Source organism: Drosophila eugracilis, unplaced genomic scaffold (assembly GCF_018153835.1).
Source record: "Drosophila eugracilis isolate 14026-0451.02 unplaced genomic scaffold, ASM1815383v1 contig_649, whole genome shotgun sequence".
Classification (NCBI taxonomy): Eukaryota; Metazoa; Arthropoda; class Insecta; order Diptera; family Drosophilidae; genus Drosophila; species Drosophila eugracilis.
Genome location: NW_024573535.1, coordinates 1262380 through 1283944, shown reverse-complemented (window position 1 = coordinate 1283944; position 21565 = coordinate 1262380). Strand labels below are relative to the sequence as shown.

Genomic DNA, 21565 nt, shown 5'->3' with positions numbered 1-21565 from the left:
TCTAAGGGACGACATTCCTAAAAATACGGCTTAATCGATCAAACCAAAATACTCATCATAACTTAATACAATAACAATAACAATCTAAGCAATGTAGGTTGAACTACTAAGAAAATCTTTTTAGGTTGTGCTAATCAAGTGAATCGCTAACGCTAAACAGGGTTCACGGATCTTTTCTATAACGAACTAATTTCTTTTTAATCATATCCCTATCAGTCCTACGATGGCTCCGTTATAAAGTCATGGCTATTCTTCAACACTTCTAGACTCGGACAAACGAACATCACCAGAACAACTCGACTTGATGCTGATCTAGAATATGTATAATTTATGAGATCATCTTTTACTTTAAAACTTGAAAATTGCTGCTTCTTGCACGTTTAATGGTTTGTTAGAGAAACTGCAACAGAGGTTATCTTTGTCCTAATTAGACTTCATTATGCTTTTAAAAATTATATCAAAGGTGTCTAAAATCCTTACCTATTTATCTACTTATCTATCTATATATACCACATGATATATCTACACTTTCGATAGCAGTTAACTTTAATGATATATTTACCAGTGCCTTGCCAGCACTTGGCAGTTCTCAAAGCGACCTAACCCCTACGATCCATAATTGTTCTAGAAACATTACCAAGTTCAAAACGAAGTGGGGCTAAGAAGGTTTTCCACACTCACACCCACACACATGACCCCATTCCCGGGAAAAGCGCGTTAATTGCTGAATATTTTATTTGAATTAAATGACTGCCGGTGGCGGCCGGGCGGAGTTCCCATGCCAAGAACAAGAAGGCAGACCATGATTATGCGTAAATAATAAATTGTTGCTTTATTGAATTTCATTCCATTAAAATGTTACCACATAATGAGATGTGTATACATGTATATGTTGCAGTGTTGTCTGTGTTGTGTCTTTCTTTCTTTCTTTTTTTTTTTTTTTTTTTTCTGTTCGTTTGTTTGATACGCTGATACCTTTGAAGGTTTTTCCATTATGCTCTTCTCCTGTTTTCATTTCAACTCAAATTCCAATTAAATTGTACAACAAACAAACAGCGAACATTTCCGCGAATCCGGAAAATCGAAATCGGTTTTCCTTTTTTTTTCCCCCCCTTCAACTTAAAGTATTTCAAGATTAAAGTTGAGCCACTCCGCTACTCCGCCACTCCGGAGCTGAGCTGAGCTTTTTATCAAACAAAATTACTTTTATGAATCCAGTTTGAGAAATATTTGCCACCGCGCTTAGTTTTAATTGCTTGGCGCTTTTGCCTTTTCTTTTTGCTCTTCGCGTTTCGCTTTTGATATGTTAATTACACCGCATTGCATTCTCGCCCCGCCTTCTGGCCCTCTCCTTTGTCCTCTCGCCTTGCTTATGAAATTCTTATTTCCGCTCACATACTTTGTGTCAGTGTGCGTGTGTATAAAAACTCGTAATTCGGCTAAAGCTGTGGAAATGCGTTGGTTTTTTTTTTGCTGTTTTCTGTTTTATTTTTCTACACAAAGTATTTTTCATTTCTTAAGTTTTCGACTTATTTTCGGGGGAATTTCCACAGTTTTCATCGTCTCCCTTTTTTGCACTTTTATTTTTCCATTTTTGTGTGTGTGCGTGTCATATACTGCCCAAAAGGAAAATCCTTACAAGCTGGGAAAACTTTAAGACTTTTAACAGATTACATTTTCCAAAGTAACTAATGCATTTTTGTTTTAGAATAACTAAAATGTTAATAGTTACGAAAAAAGAACACAAAATATAAACAGAAAGTCCTTAGTTTTGTTGTATAAAAAATCATTGCATACTTTTAGATGCCATTTAAAACTAGTACTAATGCTGAAATATTTTTTAAGTTAAGAAAACAATTAACATAAATAAACGATAGAAGATGATAAACTTATATTTGAAGTTCCCAATTTGTACGATTTTCTCAATTTTCCAATCCTTGCTGAACATTGTCTTGTCTCCGCCTTGATATGTTGTTTTACACTTTATGTTTTCTCTTCGCTTGCCCTTCTGCTAACCACTAAAACTTATTGTTTGTTTTCTTCTGGCTAATTGAATACTTTTCAAGTTTTGTGCAACATTGTCTTCTGCCAAATTTCGTTTTCCCTCTTCTGTGTTTTCATTGTTTTTCCTTTAATTTTGAAACCTATTTCGATGGATTTTGCGTGCCAGGGCAACAGTAAAGCAGTCAGTGTCTGTGTCTGTGTGTGTTGGTGCTTGGGGAGAACAGTGCTGTCTTTTCATCCCTTTTATAGATAGGTTTTGGTCAGTAAGAACTGACTGTTTCCTACATGAAAAACTGCTCTTTGGAAATTGGTAAATTCTGAAGTTAAAAAGTTAAAACCAAGAATTGTGGCCAAAAATTCAAGCAAAAATTATCAATTAAAAGCTTTTAACTGTTGATTTACCGATAAACGTTAAATTTTTCTTATTTTTTTTTTTGGTTTTCTCATCTGACAGCACTGTTGGAGAGGCTCTTTTTTTAACAATTTGTTCTAAGTTTCAGCTACTTTACACCCAAAAGCAAGGCTTCTAAAACTAAATAAAATCCAATCGAAACTAAGGCGAAAATGATTATTATTTCTTCGGTTATCACTTTTTGATTTCTAACAGCTCTTTGAGTGTCCGTGTGTGTGTGTGTGTGTCTCTTTCGTATATATGTTTGTGTTTGTGTTCGTCTACAGGTGTTTTTTCACTATTTATACACAAAAAAAAAAAAATTGTTTTTCGCTTAACTTTAGTTTTACATTTCATTTTTTTGTTGTTGTTTCTTTATTTTATCGTTTACCTTTTCTAACGTTTATCGTTTAATTTTCTTCATTTATTCACCACACAAAAAACTCGTTTTCGACCATTATCTCTATATCCTTTTTGATTCGCTTCTTTCGCTCCTTGTAAAACATAAAACACCAAAAATAATACCTCCGAAAGCGGCGACTATAATATAGTTCTAGAATTATGTTTAGATTTTGAGTTGGTATATCAGGTGTGGAAAGGGGAATGGGAACTGACTCTTCGATGGCATTTAACAGCTGGCTGGCATCAGTTTATTGTGGCTCGAAAATGGCTTCAAATGGGAATTGACTTTATTTTTATTTAAGTTAAACATAAATCTATTTAAAATTAACATTTCATTATGAAAAATTATAAAAAATTTAAACAAAACGCTTTACGCTTTTCCCAAACTTTTTTTTCACTTTAAATATTAAAAAGCTAAAAAAATAAGATTAACAGGACACTTTGATTAGATTTTTAAGCTTTGGAGGGTATAAAAAACCAATAAAATAATTAAAAAATTCACAATTTTAAATTCTTTTTGTTTTTTTAAGATATGGCTTTATTCCTTTCCTGGTTTCCTTTTCAAAATAGTTCCCCGAAAGTTCCCCTTTCCACCCTCAGCTACCAACTCATCGTTAATTTTTCCTTTACCATTCCTCTCCCTCTTCAGCTTTTCCAGCTTTTCCAGCTTTTCTAGCTTTTCCATTGCTGCACAAATACGCGGCTTAAGGCATCGGAAAGTGATTCTGCTCAAAGTCTTTGTGTCGCTCCGCCAGCGTCTTCTCCAGCCGACGATCCGTGATGGCCACGAATGGCAGTCGCGACTGTTTGCCTCTACTGCTGCCGACGAAGCCGGAGATGGCGGATCCACTTCCACCCGCCAAGCCAATGCCATCGACCACACGATGGTAAACGAAGGAGTTTAGTGGCGAGGGATCTCCCCGTCCACCTCCAGCTCCTCCGGCTACCGGGGATCCTCCTCCGGCAGAAGCTGGCTTTTCCGTGGAATTGCCCGTCTCCAAACGAGGCCAACTACTTTGACCCCGTCCAGCCACATTGGCCACGAACTGGGCACTCCGGCTGCGACTGCGCGGTGTGCCCAAGAAGCTGCCAGCGATGGCAGGATATGAAGGGAGCTTGAAGAGCGCTGGCTTGGGCGTGGTGGTAGATTGTGGACTTGCCGGTTGGTTTCCTGCCGTCTTACTGGCCTTGCTGGCCATTTCCCGCTGCCAAAAGTCCAGGGCTTCGGGTGCAGGATCTGTTTCTTCCCCAGAATCTGCGGGTGCATCTTCTTCGGGCAGCTGATTGCTGGGTGTCGTTGTGGATGTCACTGGACTCTCTTTGAATCCCACATCCCTAGAGTCCTCCACCTTGGCCATGGTGACCTCTTCTTTGGGCGTGGCTTGAGTGGTACTATAGCGATTCTTTTGCTGGGCAAACAAATCCTCAAAACGCTGGTGCTGGTGGTAACGTCGCCTCTTCTCCTTCAGATACTCATCATCCAGTCGCACGGTTTCGGTGCTGCCCAAGGAGTTGCCGGGATTCATGGTGGGTGTGGGTAGTGTGCCCTCCAGGAGATTGAGTAACTGCTTGTTCCGTCTGTTGTACTTCTTGATGTAGGGCGGAAGATTGGCCTCTTCACCGCGCTCTTGCTGGGCCTCCTCCAGCTCAGCGGCACTCTCGTAGTCATCCTCGTAGTCGGTATAGAGTTCGGGATGCGATTCGCGATAGTGCTCATCGTAGACCTGGAACTGCACCCGGGCTAGATGCGGCCACTTGGCGTAGTACCTTTCGAGATGTTCCAGCTCGGTTATTTGATGGCCCAGTTGGGGCTTCGGCGGTGGAAGAGGCGGAGTGGGTGGCGGTGGTGGACTGGGGGCACCTATTCCTGATGGAGCTTTCCTCTGATAGGGATTACTAGGTCGTGGCCTCAGATGCGTCGACTTCTGGTGGCTGTGATGATGGTGAGTGTGTGCCCCGTTGTGATTGTGACTATGATGATGGTGGTGGTGGTGGTTGCCCAGATGTCCACTGTGGTGGTGATGGTGGTGGTGGTGGTCCTTCACTGGCGGATCACTCTTGACGCCATTCCTCAAAACCGGACTGATGCGGCGATACCAATTGCCATTGTCGTGGGCAATCAAACGTTCCATTTCCGTATGATGCTTGAGATCCACGTCCAGCTGCTGCTGGTTGTCGTAGTAGTTGACCTGTCCCTCGTAGAAGGGCTTCCCAGTGACCACCATTGGCCTTTGGGGTCGCACTCCCAAGGCGAAGATCGGTGCCGAGTGCGTGGATCGCTCTCGCTCCTTCTGCAACTTTTGTAGGTGTCTCGTTGACATGGTGGCTGCTGGAGCCATTTCCGGGGGCGCTGTCACTTCCATCTTCGGATGCTGCCTCTTCAGATAGTCCTTGTAACGCTTTTTGTGGATCTTGTGCCCCGTCCGCTGGCGACTTCTACGCAGCGCCTTGAAACGCTCAAACGCCGATGAGGCGGCCGTTGTGGTAGTGGGCGTGGCTGCAGTAGCTGTAAGGCAAACAAAAAAAAATCTTTGTTAGTCTCGGCACGCTTTTTAGGGCTCGGAAGTAATAGATTTCTATTAGGCCAACGGACAACAAGAGCTTCTCTTGCCTGGTACTCTGGAAAAGTGGCTAAGAGGGTGGTATGGAATGGCAAGAAGTTTGGCAAGAGTATGAAGTGACCCAAAACTGCTCTGTAGTTCCTTGTAAGTTGATCAGACCTTAAGAAGTTTTCATTATAATGCTGATTCTCTGTTGGCTCTCCCAAAGGCCCCGAAGACTGGCGTAAAGATGAGCCAAACTTCCCCTCTAGAGGTCATAACACTATTACTACCTCTGCTATTTCAAAGATACTTTTGTTTCAGGATTTCCTTGGTTTCTTCTTTAAATAGTAATGTATTAAAAACTGTTAAAATACTCTTGTAAAATCAAATGGCCAGGGAGACACTGCTAGTAATCTGAAAGAAGGATGATGAGGTTAACTGTCCTTTTCTTGTTACAGACCCTAACTCCGTTTGTGGTTTAGTTCACCATTTGCTTAGGACATCCAGCTCTTATATGCTTCTTGGCTGAATATTATTTTCCAGGGTACGTAAGGCTTTGCCTGCTAATCTTGCCCTTCTTTCTCGTTTGACCCAGCTCAATGTTGGTCCTGAAATCCTTACAAACCACACAAAATCCCCAATCCGCAACCACCCCTGCCCAGCCCCGGAAGAACCACACACAAATTCATTTCAACTTGATTTGTGCCAGCGAGGGAGGCGCCAGGACTCCCAAGGAATAGCCAACGAATTTGTGGCGGAACTCTCGAATCAGCCCGGGCATTTCCTTCTTCTAGTCAAGGCACGTCTGCCGCCATCGCCTCCCCCGCAGAACTTCATTTCTTGGCCAATCCTCTGGACAGATTTTGTTGCTTCCGTTTACTGCTATATACATATATATATATATATATATACTCGTATATACGATATTTGCTATTTTGTGAGCTTTATTGTTTAATGCCAGGAAATGGCAGAGGGGAGGTGTGAGCACTCGCCCCAGAGGAAGTTCAAGTTTTTCCGTTTGATTTCTTGCCTTGGAAAAAATTGAAAGAAAATTTGCATACATTTTGTACTTAACTTTGACTAAACTAATTAAGGCAACACATTGCTGTTGTTGTTGCTCTTTAAGCCAAGACCTCGAGCATTTTTCACATTTACGTTGAAGTTAAAGCTATTTTCCTGGCAACAGTTCGACTTATCGTTGCCCCATGACCATGCATGTGGATTTTGCTTTCTGTCTGAGGGTCTGCGTCTGTAGAATGCCGAATGCTGCTTTGGGGATTTCCTTTACATATTTTCAATTTACGGCAGGCACACATAACCGTACACTCAGCCACATAGCTGACTTTGATGGGATCTCTAACTGGGTCCGAAAACCGAAAACTGCCAAGCGAAACCGAACTTGGACTGGAATGCGGCACAGTGGGGCCAAACCAGATGGTTGCCAGCGTCCGAAAATTCCCATTGAGAAAGGCATTTCGTTTAGTTCGCCAATCAAAGGGAAACGGAATGCGGCACAGTGGTAACTTTTAGAGGTTTAACTGGAAAATGGGTAAAGTTTGGCAAAGACTTTAAAAAATATTTCGATTTTTGGGAGGTTTTCAATTTTTGAGTATAAAAACTTGTACAACTTTCCCTAGTCAAGTGAAGTTTTTAGTTGACTTTTTCCAAGAACTTTTTTACTTCCTTCCCACTGTGCCTTTCACTGCAGCATTCTAGTTCGTCTATCAATCTTGCTTTTATTTTTACTTTTATTTTTAGTTGCTTATTTCACAGTTTTATGTGGAAGCGACTTACCCTCGTGATATCGCTGCAATGCAGATTCCAAATCAGATTCCAATTTGCCATTCTCCAGTTGCTCCTCCTGCTGCTGCTTCTCCTGCTCTTCCAGCTTTTCAGCGGACTTCTCCCAGGGATTTTCCAACGTAGACTTTTCCGCCGGCGGCTGTTGTTCGGCATAGTCGTCGTCCACGTAACGTGTTGCATGTTGCTGCTGTGCAACAACATGTTGCTGCTGCTGCTGCTGCTGTTTCTTTTCGGTTGCATTCAGTTTGCCAGGATAGTAGCTGCTTAAGTAATTTTCCTCGGACTTTTCCGGATCGAAACGGACCAACTTTCTGGGATTGCTGCCGGTGTCGTAATAGTGCAACTCGCCCACATCCTCCTCCTCGGTGTCATCGTCGTCCTGGACAGCCCGAACCCGGCCAATATCATAGCTGCCATAGTATCTGGTTTCTGGATGGGGTAGACCATAGAAATTCCTCTTCAGTTTGCGGCCAATTGTTGGCGGAGTTCTTGGTGTTGTCGAGGTGGCTGATGTTGTTGTCGTTGTGGTGGTTGTGGTGCTGCTTCTGCTGGTGGTTTTCAATGTAGCCAAAGTGGTTGGGACCTTGGTGGTTGTTGATGTGGCTATTGGGTATTTTTTGGCCAATTCATCATTGTCAATGGGCGACTTAATGTCCTCGTCCTCGTTCTCGCCATCGTCTTCGTCTTCATCGTCGTTGTTGGGCAATATTTCTTCGTTATCCAAATTGTCCTCGATATCGCCAATGGCCTCATCCACCTGTCTGGACTTCGCCTGCTCCAGCTCCTTCTCCTGCTGCTTCTCCATTTTCGATTGCGACTTGTCCATTGATTGGGCCGATGGTTTATTAAATTTTCGTTCATTTAATATTTCAATGGCATCGAACAGCTGTGACGCAGGGTATTCCTCGAGAGAATCTTCTCCCTCGCCATCATCACCGCGCTTCCTGTCGCCGTCCCCCTGCTGTTCCTGTTGACTTGGCTGTTCGTGCATGTTCTTCAATTTTTTATACGCAAAACTTTGCCTGCCAAAGTTCGCGCTGTCCTCCTCGCTGGAAGTGAATTTTGTCCCGCCACCGCCACCCGGAACCGTGGCCATTTCCGATTTTCCGCCAGCTTCCTTGGATAGCCGGCTGTCTTTATTGTTTTTCAATTTGTAGTTGTAGTGGCTTATATTGTTCTTCTTATCCTTGGACCGCTTCTTGCTGTTGCTGTTGCTGCTTTTGGTATTTTGGTATTTCTTAGCGTCCAGGTAAACACTGAAATTCCTTGAAGTGGGCCTTTGAGATTCGAGTATCTGGAAGTAGTGGCAACGTACAGAGCGGAAAATCGGATTAATGTCAATGCCACTAAACTTAAGTTTAATAACAATCAATGAAAGATTAGTGTGATTATCTGATCTGATATCTAAGAATGATTTAACAGTAATTTTTACAGATTAAAGATAAGATTTAGCTTAAAAACTTGCAGTGCAGAGTTTTGGAAGAAGAGCTTAAGACGGGAAAGAAAAAACGAAATGAACTTCAGGAAATCTCCTCCTTGGGACCTCTCTCTCTCTCTCCTGGGGATCTCTCATCTCAGGTGTGGGTGCACATGTGCAGCAATGACAATAAAATGAAAGTTTCATTCTCCGGAGCCCTCGGCTGACGTCTTCTCCTGTGTGCTCGACTCAAGTGTCTGCAAATCGTTGATTAAAGGAGCGGAGAACGGCAAGTTCCGGGGCAATGCAATTCCAAGGAATTGTCAATGCAATCGTGAAACGAGGTAGTGAGTGCATTTTAAAGTGCCAAACGATGTTTCCGTTTTCCACAACGCTGGCTGGGATTCGGATTATAGGTTTTGCCGTCAGTCTTCATTACATCAGCTTCGGTTGTTATTTATTTTATTTATAAGACTTCTGTTGCTTGGTTTTTGGTAGTAGCACTTCCATTGTTTCAGGCCAAATCTTTGCCTGATTTTAAGCTCTGAAGGGCCTGCCTTTGTCCCCTTTTATGGCAATTATTTTTGTGGCTTAATTTTGGTTTCAAAAATGCTTTCAAGTGCCTTGGCTCTTGCTCTTGCTCGACTTTGCTCTCATTTTTTGCTCAAGTGAATTTCAATGCAGGGATTGAGTATTGGTCTAAGCTCTGGCCCACCATCTCTCGGCACTTTCTGGCGTGGCCTCACCTTCTTCTTCAGCTGGTAAAAGTAATTTGACTTGGCCGCTCGCATTGTGCGACATTTCAATGGTTCGGCTACCACTGCCCCCACCCATCCATATCAGCAGCCCCACTTCGTTCAATAGAACTGACCTCATTCGCAATGGACTTGACTGTAGGCTCGGCCACTCTATAAAGCATCTGTGTGTACTTATGCTTGTCTGTGTACACTAAAAAAACGCCATCAAAACGGTAGAAGGCCCTGTCATTATATTTAGATTTCGAGCTGTATACATTTTAGCATGAATTTCGGTCGAAAAATACAACAACTTGAGAGCAGAGTGCATGGTAGAGGTCAGAATTTAGGTCAACCAATGCAGAAACAAACCTAAAATGTATTCTTAGCCCAATGGCTTCCTAAGATTCAGATATTACTTAAATTCTATATACTAAAATGATTATTTTAGATCTTAGTTTAACAATGAATATTTCTGCAAGTGCATTGTCATGTGTGTACTCACGATATCAGCTGCCTCGGATGCATCGTCGTCCTCCTCCATCAGGCCCACATCATCATCATCATCCTCGGCGTCGTTCTCCTCGGCGGTGGCAGCAGCAGCAGCAGCAGATGGAGCATATTGGATGTGGGCCGGGTCGGCATCTTCATCCCCAATGTCGCCGTCGTGCTGGTCAAATATGTCCTCCGGAATGGAGGCCTCTTCTTGCAAATTGAAATCTGCAAGGAGAAAGCAGGAGGCGAGATGAGCAAGTGGATGGAGGCGAGAAAGGGGAAGTCAAAAGTACCCGGGGGCGTCGTTCAGGTGGGCAGCCAGAAAAGATGCCACAATCCCCACAATAAAATAACATAGAAAAGGTCAGCGCAGCCATAGCATCTCAAGTACATTCCGAACAAAAAGATATAGATATATATATATTCCAGGGGATGTGTGTTCTTTTGCCTTTTACTTAAATAAAAGTAAGCTGCTTGAATTGACTTCCACTTGGGGTCGCCCTGCCGGCGGATATATATATGCAGATATATGTAGATATATCCCTGTGTATCCGCATGCATGACCTGGGCAAAATAGGTTTTCGCTCATAGTTGAATAGACAAGAATTCTTTTTCTTTTCCGCTTCTCCTTCTTCTCTTTCGTATCTCTTTTCGTGCCCCTCTCGGGCGGTGGATCTTTTATGCTCTGTCATTGACTGAATTGCCATTTGGGGAAACTCAAGAAAGGACCTGAGGGGCGGACGAGGTGACGTGGGGCGAAGCACATACACACACTCACACACATCCAGGATTAAAATAAAAATGGCATTATGTTGTGTGTATGTGTGAGTGTGTGTATGGGGCCAAACGAGCGATAAAAGACAGCGCAAATTGCCAGTGAAATTTCCTTCACTTTTTTAGGCAGGCACATAAAGAAACATCATAACATTCCGATTTGGACTTGTTTTTGAGTTTGATTTTTGGTATTTTAAATTGTGTTGATTGCTGAAAAATAAAATTATTAATAATTTTCGGCAAAAAGATTTTGTAAATCTTTCAAATATTAAAAAACATGACCTTTTGAGTAACATTTTCTCAGTGTCTTGGACACTGCATCACCTCAGGAAACTTCTTTACTTCTCTTCCCTATCTTATATCTTTTTTGGCCATTGTCCACACCTGCTGTTAGATTTCGGCCAAGTTAATAATTTGACCAGGCCAGATGTTGCCACGTTCTGGATGTTCTGGAATTATGGAAATATTAGCCAGCGCGCCTTTTCCTATTCCTGTTCCTGCTGTTCTTCTTGCTGTGTTATTTGACTAATTAAATTCTTTTCACTGTGATTAAATTAACACAAGCTCAGTAAACACACACACACACACACAGCCAATCTCCGGAGACGAGCCTACTCCCCGGCGGTGGCAAACAGTGCAAGAAGCGCCGGCGGTGAAGGCAAAGTTGGGCCAAAGTGAGGGAGCAGCAAAAAATGCGAAATAAAATCACGCAAATGCTTTTTATGTCCCTCGACGCTCTGCGGCGACACATTGCGGAGTCGGAGCGAGGGAGACAACGGCAGCAGAGACAGAGTGAGACGGAGGGAATGAGGAATGCGGACTACGGACTATGGACTACGTAGCACGGTCTGCGGAGTTGGTAGGTTGGTAGGCAGAGGCGCTGAAGTGGGCGCCGCATTGAGGTTATCGTCATGGCACAGTGGGCGGAAAAGGGAAAAACTGGATCACTTTTGGGAATATTATAGGTCAGGCATTTACTTAGATATAGAAACTTAAACTTTTAACTTATTTCTTTGATATTTAACATTTAAGGCTCTCCATAAATCTGCAAAAAAGGTTCCTGAATGGTGACATATACACTCGTTTACTTAATATGTTATCTTAACTCTCTTTCGATTGATTTGGTTCTGATAGTCAAAAGGTCTTCAGAGCTGCTTAAGAATGATAAGCTAACCATACGAATGTATCTACGGATGTACCTTAAACTTTTCCAAGTTGATTTAACAAATTGAAGGGTTTCTTCGATTTGTTACCCTCTTGATCCCACTGTGCTTGTGGTGTGTCATCATCGCCTTTGTTGCCCGGCTGTCGAGTGGTTGGCTGCTTCATCTGTCCTTCCACTCCCCACAAGTCCACCAGCCCTCCCGCCTGGTTATCCTTGCACCCCTCTGACCAACAAACAGGCGCACTGCCTTCTCCCTCTCGCTCTCCCTCTATGACTGTTTCATGGCATAATGAATAAATGTCGCATTAATTTGCACGCAGACCCAAAGGGGGCAGATAAGGGGGATTACAGGGGAGATACTAGATGGGAGGGGGCGGGTAGTGACTGGGGCACGTTCTGTACTGACTTTGCCTGCGGAACGCTTGTTTTTCTTCATAGCTTCCCAGGCAAACAACGCAAATCCATGCCAAACACTCACGCACATCTATATAGAGTACATGTAGTACGTGTATGAATGTCATATGAAATCGCGTAAACAAACTGACCCCTAACCCCGTCTTCCCCCCTCCACCACTCACTCTGCCAGAGCATATTTGAATTTTGTGGCACTCCGGAGTTTAATTATTATGCTTGTAATGAGCATGTTGCATATTTTAGCAGGCCCACAGTCCGCCGCTAAGCTTAGCCCTGCCTAGCCGTTTTCCATTTTCCATTTACCCTCTCCCTCTCTCTCTCTCTCGCTGGGCATTTCCTCTATCCACTTTAGGCTAATTAATAGAGAGACGAGCCACCGAACAGATGATTCAGTTTCCTGCAGTGCAGCACAGCGGGGTTTGCCCACCGCCCAACTCCGCCCTAAATTAACCCATTATGGCCTGTTGATTTTTCGCCCCGGCTCTCATTTGCACCTTTGGCCTTTCGTTCACAACTTTTCGCATAATTATCCAACGATCTATTTGTCCATTCAACTGAGCAATTTGTCGGCCGTCGCCTGCAAGCACTTTTCCTCAAAGCTCCCCTGCAAAATATATATAAAACAAACTGCCAATTTTAGGCAGTCGAAGCCGGGCAAGAGCATTTTTTTAACAAGCCACAAAAATGTTGGATTATTAGAAAATGAGGAAAAATACCTGAAAAACAGGAAACAGGAACAAAAAGCCAAGGGAAATCCGCTTGTGAATGGCAAACAAAATAAACGAAAGCTGCGTTAGATAACTTTTCGCATGGAATTTTGCTGGTGCCCTCAGATTGGAAATGGTTGAATAATCCCAGCCATAATGGCTTTAACGTATACCTAAAGGCTCTTATCTTTGTGTTCGCTCTTTGGCATAAATAAATGATGCCAAAAGCAAGTTCTGGTCAAAAGGAAATTTAATTCATTTAATTTTATTTCAATGTTAATTAGCAGTTAAAGGTTTTAAATAGTTTTCAGTTGTTGTTGTTGTTATAAGTTTGATTCGTTTTCTACTAGTATATAAACCAACTTCCACAAAGAAATCCTGTTTATTAAGAGCTAGCTATATGTTACTTTTTGCAATCTAAAAAGCTTTGCATTTTTATGAGTCTTACAATATTATCTTTCCATTACCTTTAATAAAATCTGTTTACTTTATACGAAGTCAGTTTGTTGTGGTGGTGAAGCGCGAAGCTGGGATCCTTTGGATCCTTTTTCTATCTTATATATGCTGCATGTGTGCGTGAGCTGGAGTGCCATCCATGTGCCTCTTGTCTGGGCCTCTGCGTGTGTGTGTGTGTGTGCATGTGCATGTGCGTGTGGGTCTGAGTGTGTTTGGCATTTAAATTTATTTAGTGCATAGTTGGCAGCAAGACAACAATGGCGACCACAAAAGCCACTAAAGTCTAATTAAAATGTCCGCAACCGTAACAATGTGCGGCACAAACTATGCTTGTTGTTACTATTGTTGTTGTTCTTGTTGTTGCTGATGCGACAACAAGTTCTTTGGGCTCCCAACAAGCCACCACCCTCTCGATTTAAATGGAATACCAAAAATTGTTGAAATTGTTTTGGGCGAAATGCAAAAGTTAGCCGCCGCCGCCAACGTTCTCTCGTTCTCACTTGACATCTGGCCCGATGTCGGGCACTTTTCCACCCTGCGGCGACCTTGAAAAACTCTAGTGGGTGGCGGTTGTTAGTTACTTTGGACTTAGTTTGGTCCTTTCAACCATCAGCCATCATCCCTCTAGCTGGCTCTTTCGGTGGTTTGTTTTTCGCCATGCTCCATGCTCCACAAGGCGTATGCGTAATATATGTCATCGACATTCGTCCTGGTCGTGATGTTTTGTCAATAAAATAATAACAAACAAAACGTAATCTGCGTTGAACTCGGGTTGGGCGTGCAACGTGACGTATGCGTAATGTACTTACCCGTCGCCCCAAATGGCTGGCAAAGTCATGAGCAGAAAGTCAGAGAGAGAACTAATTTGAACAATTTGCATTGACGTCTCGGGAAGCTGTTATGACTTTCAGGTTTGACTTGTATGCAGTTTCTTTTTGCTTGTGCAACCTGGCGTATGAGTAATATTTTGACAACTTCAAATGATGTGTGCATGGCAAAGTCAAATCAATGTCAAGAAATTATGCTCATACTTATTGCTTGTAATTATTTATGGCTGCATAAGAAGGCATTCAATAATCAAAAACTTGCTTGTGCAACGTGGCGTATGAGTTATTTGATTATTCAAAATTTATGATATGGGAAATTATAGGTTAAGACTGTATATCACATGTGACCACAAATTGATATATATTTTCCTCTTGCTGTTATAACTTCCAAAAAAAAAAAGAAAATTCTTTCCTCAGGTGAAAACGTTAGATTTCTCTTCCCCTTTGATTGTTTTGAATTTCGTTCAGCTGACAACTCACCATGAGTAAGCTGTGAAATTGTTACATAAATTGTTTTGCAGGGCATGAAAAATGCCAGTGAAACAATCCCAATTTGAGGCTGGCTAAGAGGTAACATAGCCAGGCATGGAAGGCTTGCAAATCGCTGCAACTATCGAATATCGACATATGAATATGCAATTCAATTTCCAAATAGGATTTGTGTGGCTTACAAGGCACTTCTATAGACATTGGCATAGCAGAGGTGCTGCCAGTGATGGCCAGTGTTTTGTAATCCGCATCCGAAAGTGCAGACGGGACTACAACTCGCTAACCTTTGACCCCAACCCCTAGCGAGGCCCTTAACTATTCATCGATGTCATGGCATGTTTAAGCATAAGCTAATGTTACAGACTGAAACGCACATATTGAAGGGGTAAGGGTGGAGGGTGATGGCAACCAAAAGTGCAAAATTTCCCAAGCTTTCCATTTAAATCGGCTTAATATTTCCCCGCCTTTCAGCCACGCCAACACATTTGCATTTTTATGATGCTAAAATTGCAACATATTCCCAAAAAGGCCAACAACAAAAAGTTGTTTCAAAATGCGATAAATATATAGCAAAAAGAAAAACCCAAAACGTAAAAAAGGAAAAAGCAAATAGATGTGTGTGTGTGGGGGGAGGGAAAAAAACAAAAATAAAAACAGAGAAATTTATAAAAATGGGGCACGGAAAAGCAGTGAAAATGTCAACTTTCCTTCTTTTGTTTTTGCCACAAAAAAAAGAACCCTGAGGCCACAAAGGGTGGAAAATGGGGAGCCAAAGAGAAAAGTCGGATTTTCGCATTAAAATTTCCTACGAAATATGCTTAATAAACCGACAAAGCCATTTTCGTAATACTTATTGTCTCTCTCTCTATGCCGCTTTTTCGTACACATTTTTTTCTATACATTTCGGCATATCCTTCCACTTCCCTTTCCTCAGTTTCCTCTTCATTTTCCTGCCTGCCTGTCACCTGTAAGCAACTGGAAATAAGCAAAATATTTGGAAATACAAGCCAGCGGCTAAAATACTGCAAACTAGAAAAACTCAAACTCAACTCAACTCTGGATACTCTACAAGTCTTGATGCTTTGAGATAACCTCTTAGGAATTTTCAAGTACTTGTAAAAATATATTATAGGTATAAGATTTTAAGAAAAATGCTGTTTAATTATTAAATAACATAATAAAAAGGCTTTTTCTGAGTTTTTTAGTTTTTTAACCCACCTCAACTACTCTCTGTTAGGGTATACAAATAATGCTTGGGAATGAGCAACCAGAGGGAAAATAAACAAAAATTTGCCAAGGCAAACAGAACAAAATACGCTTTCAAAAATAACAAATTAAAGGGAGACATTCTAGACTTTTGGGATTTAAACATTTTAGTAACAACTTTAAGTAGGGCCAAAAAATATATACAAAAATTGTTATTTTCTCATATATTTTGAAAAAACAAAGTCTGAGTCGATAATAGAAAAATAAAACAAAACATATATATATATTTATGTTTATATATATCCCCAAATTTATGATATGCGTATATGGGTTATGTTTTATGTCCTCTTTCCGAGCATCCATAAAACCACCTCGTTAGGCCGGAAAAAGAAAGCAAAGAGGCAAATAAAAAGTTAAGACAAGTCGGCTGAAACAACAGACATAAGCAGTTCAGTACAGTGAAGTGTGAAACTTGAAGAGGAAACGAGGGTGGCTTGAGGGGTTCTCAAGAAGAAAAAATCTTTAAAGGCTTACAAACTTTGAATATGATTAATATATCAGCATGGGCAGGCAATCGTAGGAAATGTTCTACAAACCTAAACTGATTAGTTGATTCCCTTTAATATTTTAGGATCCCACCTCGTTTTAGCCCCAAAAATACCATAATATATGTATGTATTTACGAGTATGTATACCCATAAAATTGCCGGTGTTTTCTTTTTTCTGCCTGTATATGCAGGCCAACCTGTTGTTTCATCGTGTTTTTTATGCCTTTGATTTGCTTTTATGTTGTCCTTGTTCCTGTTTCCCTTGTTGTTGTTGTTGCTGCCTCTTAAGGGCGTGGAAGTGGGTGGGTGTTTGGTGTGCTGCTAAAACACAAAAAGTGGGGATGGTTTTCCAAGGGATTGTGAAAGCGTTTAATGCCATTGAAAGTAATTTGCCACACAGATGGACATTGGTTGGGGCGAGCAGGCGGAAAAAGGCAAATTCGGGGGAAGCAGCAATGTGTGGTGACTTAAGCTAAGCCGATTTCTCTCATTTCACTTCATTTGAGCTCAGCAACAATTTTACCCGGCTTTTCCTTCCCATTTTCTTTACGGCCAATAAGCAAATTCTCAAAGACGTCCTTTTGCCACTCCAACACACACATACATACATGCAACGTTTTGGGGCAACAGGTGATCAAATTCCCTATGCCTCTTGGCTTATAATGGAATGAATTAAAGCCTAAATTAATCAAAAGCCACACGAACAGTGGGCGAGGCTAGAATGAAAGGCAACTGAAGTGGAGGAGATATCTCTAGATGGGAAAATGCATATTTTGGTACGTGTTAGATGGGTAATGATATAGGATAAAGGTCAGTAATAAGGTATAAAGATACTATGTTTCAAATACAGAACATTTAGTTTAGGGTTTTTGTAAGTTTAGGCATTTGAAATATTAAATTAATTTGGATTAAAAAGGCATTGTGTCTAAAATAGACTTCAAAGGGGTTAGAATGATCATTAAAAACTTCAAAGTTGTTGATCTAAATTTTTGTACTTAAAAGTATTTAGTTTTCTAGTTCGAATAACTTTAAAGAATATATCTTAATAGTACTTTGATAGTAAAACGGTTACCTAACTTACTTTTAACTCAAATTAGTTCGAAAAAATACTAAAACAGATTTTTCATTTCTGTACTTAAAAAAGTAGCTAAAAAAGTAATTAAAAACAAGAGGAAACGCTATAGTCGAGTGCCGCGACTATAAGATACCCGTTACTGTTTTACACAATTTTAAAATATTAACTTTGCTAGTGGAAATTCACAAGGCGCCATCTATTGTCAGAGGAAGTATGTTGAGTATGCTTATAGTGACGTCACTGCCCATGTGGAGCCTTATAACCTTAATTTCTTCATAAATAGCGAAATAATGTTCCGATTTGAAAAATCTTTTGTAAATCGATAGATATTAACAGAAATAAGTTACACAAGGTCAAACGAAGGCATTCATAATAATATTATAGACTCCACAGTTTTCCGCGGTTTGCGGGCGTTAGAGTGGGCGTGGCCGGATGCAACTTCGTGGAAAGTTGCAAAGGCATCTCCTAAATTCGTGTTCCTAAGCAAAATTGTGTAGCTTTTATAGTTTTCGAGATTTTTGCATTTTTGGTTTTTCGGGTTTTGTGAGCGTTAGAGTGGGCGTGGCGTGATCGGAAAAAAACAATTCGCATTGGGAGCATCATAGAAACATACATGCTTGATCCGAACTTTCTATCTCTTATAGTTACCGAGATATCAGCTTTTCTAGAAAATCCGAAAACCGTCTTTTGAGCCTTGTGGGCGTATGGGTGGGTGTGGCCGGATAGTAGTACCACTATAAGATGCGCTGCCATCTAAAGATTATACTTTTTGAATTTCAACTTTCTAACTGCAATAGTTCCTGAGATTTCAGCAATTTTAGTTTTTTGCGATTTGTGGGCGTTAGAGTGGGCGTGGCAGGATGCTGTAATAAACTTGCGCTGTATCTGCTATAGTTCCTGAGATCTCAGCGTTCATACGGACGGACGGACGGACGGACGGACGGACGGACGGACGGACGGACGGACGGACGGACGGACGGACAGACGGACATGGCTCAATCGACTTCGCTATTGATCCTGATCAAGAATATATATACTTTATAGGGTCGCAAAAGCTTCCTTCTATCTGTTACATACTTTTCAACGAATCTAGTATACCCTTTTACTCTACGAGTAACGGGTATAAAAAACAAAAATTTATAACCTCTTTTTAAGTCAAAATGAACATAAATTAAACTTTCCAAAAAGTAAAAAAATTGCAAGCAAATTTGAACTTAAACCCAAAAAAAACCCTTTGTGAGAACCCCTTCCAAAACCAAGGACTATATCTCACATTTTGAGTCAACTTCATGAGCTCATGGCTGCAGTTGCATGGCAAGTGGCCATGTGATATGTCCATTAAACCGATTACGGTTTTATGGCGCTTCACTGAGCAGTTCAAGCTGGCCCCGCCCCTAGGTACGCCTATCTTGCCCACTTGCCTCTCCCATTCCTGACCGTTCGTCAACTTTTAGGAGGCCCCGTGTTCGTTGGAGTGTTAAGCGTTTTGGCACACAAAACCACGCACATTCCAGAGCGGGAAAATGAAGGGGCGGGTGGGCAAGGGAACTGCTCTTTGACCAAGACGCGGGGCAAACAACATGGCCAATGCTCCGCAGAGAAACACAGACAGGGAAACAAACGCAGACATGGACAAACACAAACACAGGCCCAAGCGGCCTGTTTACAAGGCCTTTACATGGCAGCTGCGTGGCCGAGACGAGCAATTAATTGAACTCCAGTCGAGGCTCTTGCTCATGGTCCTCCTCTGGTCCACCTCTACCCTACTGACTCCTCTCCAGCTCATAAAATCCAACGCAGCCAAGGGAACAAATGCAAACAAAGACTGAGGAGCATTGGGCAAAGGGACAACTGCACAGGGGAAAATATTTCCAAATTATTATTACAATGGAAATGGGACTACGGCTAATTAAGCTTGTATATTGAATTACTTGGCTTTATAAATTTTTAATTAATTAATATTTCCCAGCAGAAATAGTCTTGGAAAAAGTCACTTTTAAGCTAAATTAAAAACTTCTTTTAAAATTAAGAAATTTAAGAGTTTTTCCCCTAACAAACTGAATTATTCTTCATGTAGAAAGGATTTCCTATGAGGGACAAAACCAATGCAACTCGGTTGGGCAAAAACGTTGGCCATGGCTAATACACACAATTCCATTGTCATGCTGTCATCGATTTAATTGGCATTGACTCAAGAATACTTTGGTTTTGGGAGTTAACTGACGTCAAACAAGAATGATTGCTGGCAAATTCTGGCAGGACCAACTTTCGGTTGAGTAGGTGAATTTTTCCTAGCCAATTTAAAGGCCAAAAGCCAGGCTTGTGACATGTTTTAGCCACAAGTATTAGAAGTAATACCAAATATGATCACTAAAGATTATTGCAAAGCATTGATAATCCTGCATTTTAGTGTTTTCCTCAAGTAAACTAAAGTTCTGGCTGGTTTCAGGGCGAGTTCATCCTGCCTGCAGGTTTAATACCAAGATTACCACGTTTTTGTTGTTATTGTTGTTGTGTTGGCCAAGTGACTGCCTTGGCAGCAATAACAGTAACACTTTGGCCAACAAACGTAGGCTGTTTGCAACACATGTCCTGCGACAAGTCCTTTTCCTCGACATTTTGCCCGTGAGGGAGGTGGGACGTAATCGACGTTGCGAAAACCCTCGGGGATTTCTGTCAGCTCCTCCCCATCTCTTTGTTAGCCCACCGCCCATGTCACTCCCACGAAATGGCAGCGGGAGAGAGAGATTAAAATTTCATTGCGGTGGAGTGCAGATGATTTTGGCCGCCATGAAGGGATTGCCGGAGTGGAACTGTTTGCTTTGTCAGCCCGAAAGAGTTGAGAAGTTTGTGGTTTCATAGAAAATTAATTACGATGGGATTTGATTTAAGTTACAGTAAACAAATTATGCGCTGGGAATTCATATGCGAGAAGATGTGGTAGAAATAAAGATGGATGGGGAAATTTAAGGTTTAGTTTGGAAATTAAAGGGATTTCAAGGGGAAAATTCATGATTATTGAAATTTCAAGTCAAATTTAATATTACAAAAATTGTTTAGCTTAATATTTAGGTTTTTAAAAATACAACAATCGAACTCCTTTTACTCAATAAAATTCTTATTATAAATAATTTAAAGTTAATTCATTTCAAAAATCTTAACAGAAAGCAGCAAGTCACAGTGCTTGTGCTGCATACTTTCGGGCATGTTTTTCAGTCGCCACGCAAACTAACGTAATTAATTAGCTTAGTTGCTTTGGCCTGGCCCAAATCCGCACTTATCACTCTTGAGCGTCACTGGTTGTGACCGACTCTGGCCACAAACTGTCCAACTGTTGATGGATTACGCTCCAGTCATCAAAATCTGTGAACGGAGACGAGAGTGATCCGAACTGATAAATCCCTGGCAACATGAAGCCCCCACCTCGCCATTATGCCACCAACGTGGCTGCAGGAAAACATCATTTACAAGCCGATGAAACTTTCTAGTCTGGCGAAACAGTTTCTCGTCTCTAAACTTTTCACTCAAACCAAAAACCTTCCCTTTTGCCGGCTTACAGCTTATTGTGGAATTATGCAAATTTACGCAGCTGTAGCTGTTGATGTTCCTGTTTCACAGAGAAAGAGAGAGAGAGGGAGAGGGATAGAGTTGGACTTCACTACATGTGAGCTGTGGCATCAACTTCAGCTGTTTTTGGCCATAATGCAATCATAAACGAGACACAGATACTCGGGCTGTTGGTCCATTTGTTCGGCGCGTCCTGTCGCCATGCGGATGACAAACTCCACAACTCTCTGCCAGAAACACAAAACATACGCCTTGCAAAGCACAAAGTGCCGAGGATGTACAGGAAAGGCGGGAAAAGGGGCGAAAAACTGGAGAAACGACTGACAGCATGAGCGCTTACAAAACGTTTCCAAGTTTCGGCGGAGATCCTAACTAACCAGAGCCATACATCAGCCTCAAAGCAGGGTGTTTCCACCTTTGAAACAGAAAAGCTGCTTTCATTAAACACTGGAAAGTTAGTTGGAATTTGTAGCTTAATATTTATTTATAGTAAAAACTACTTTAGAAGTTTTTGTGATGCTTAGTTTTTGATTTATAAAATAATGTAG

The 21565-nt window shown here is 41.5% G+C and overlaps 1 protein-coding gene across 1 annotated transcript in view; it reads right to left on the bottom strand.

Annotated features, from left to right (window-relative positions):
• Positions 1 to 806: 806 nt before the first annotated feature.
• The window catches only part of LOC108109696, a 46268-nt gene continuing 25509 nt past the window's right edge, over positions 807 to 21565 (bottom strand). Inside the window, exons 2-4 of the mRNA XM_017218322.2 lie at positions 9800 to 10014; positions 7135 to 8437; positions 807 to 5303 (exon numbers count right to left, since the gene is read on the bottom strand). Of these exons, the coding sequence (XP_017073811.1) occupies positions 3502 to 5303; positions 7135 to 8437; positions 9800 to 10014 (3320 nt within the window). The 3' untranslated portion in view covers positions 807 to 3501. The remainder of the gene's footprint in view (positions 5304 to 7134; positions 8438 to 9799; positions 10015 to 21565) is intronic.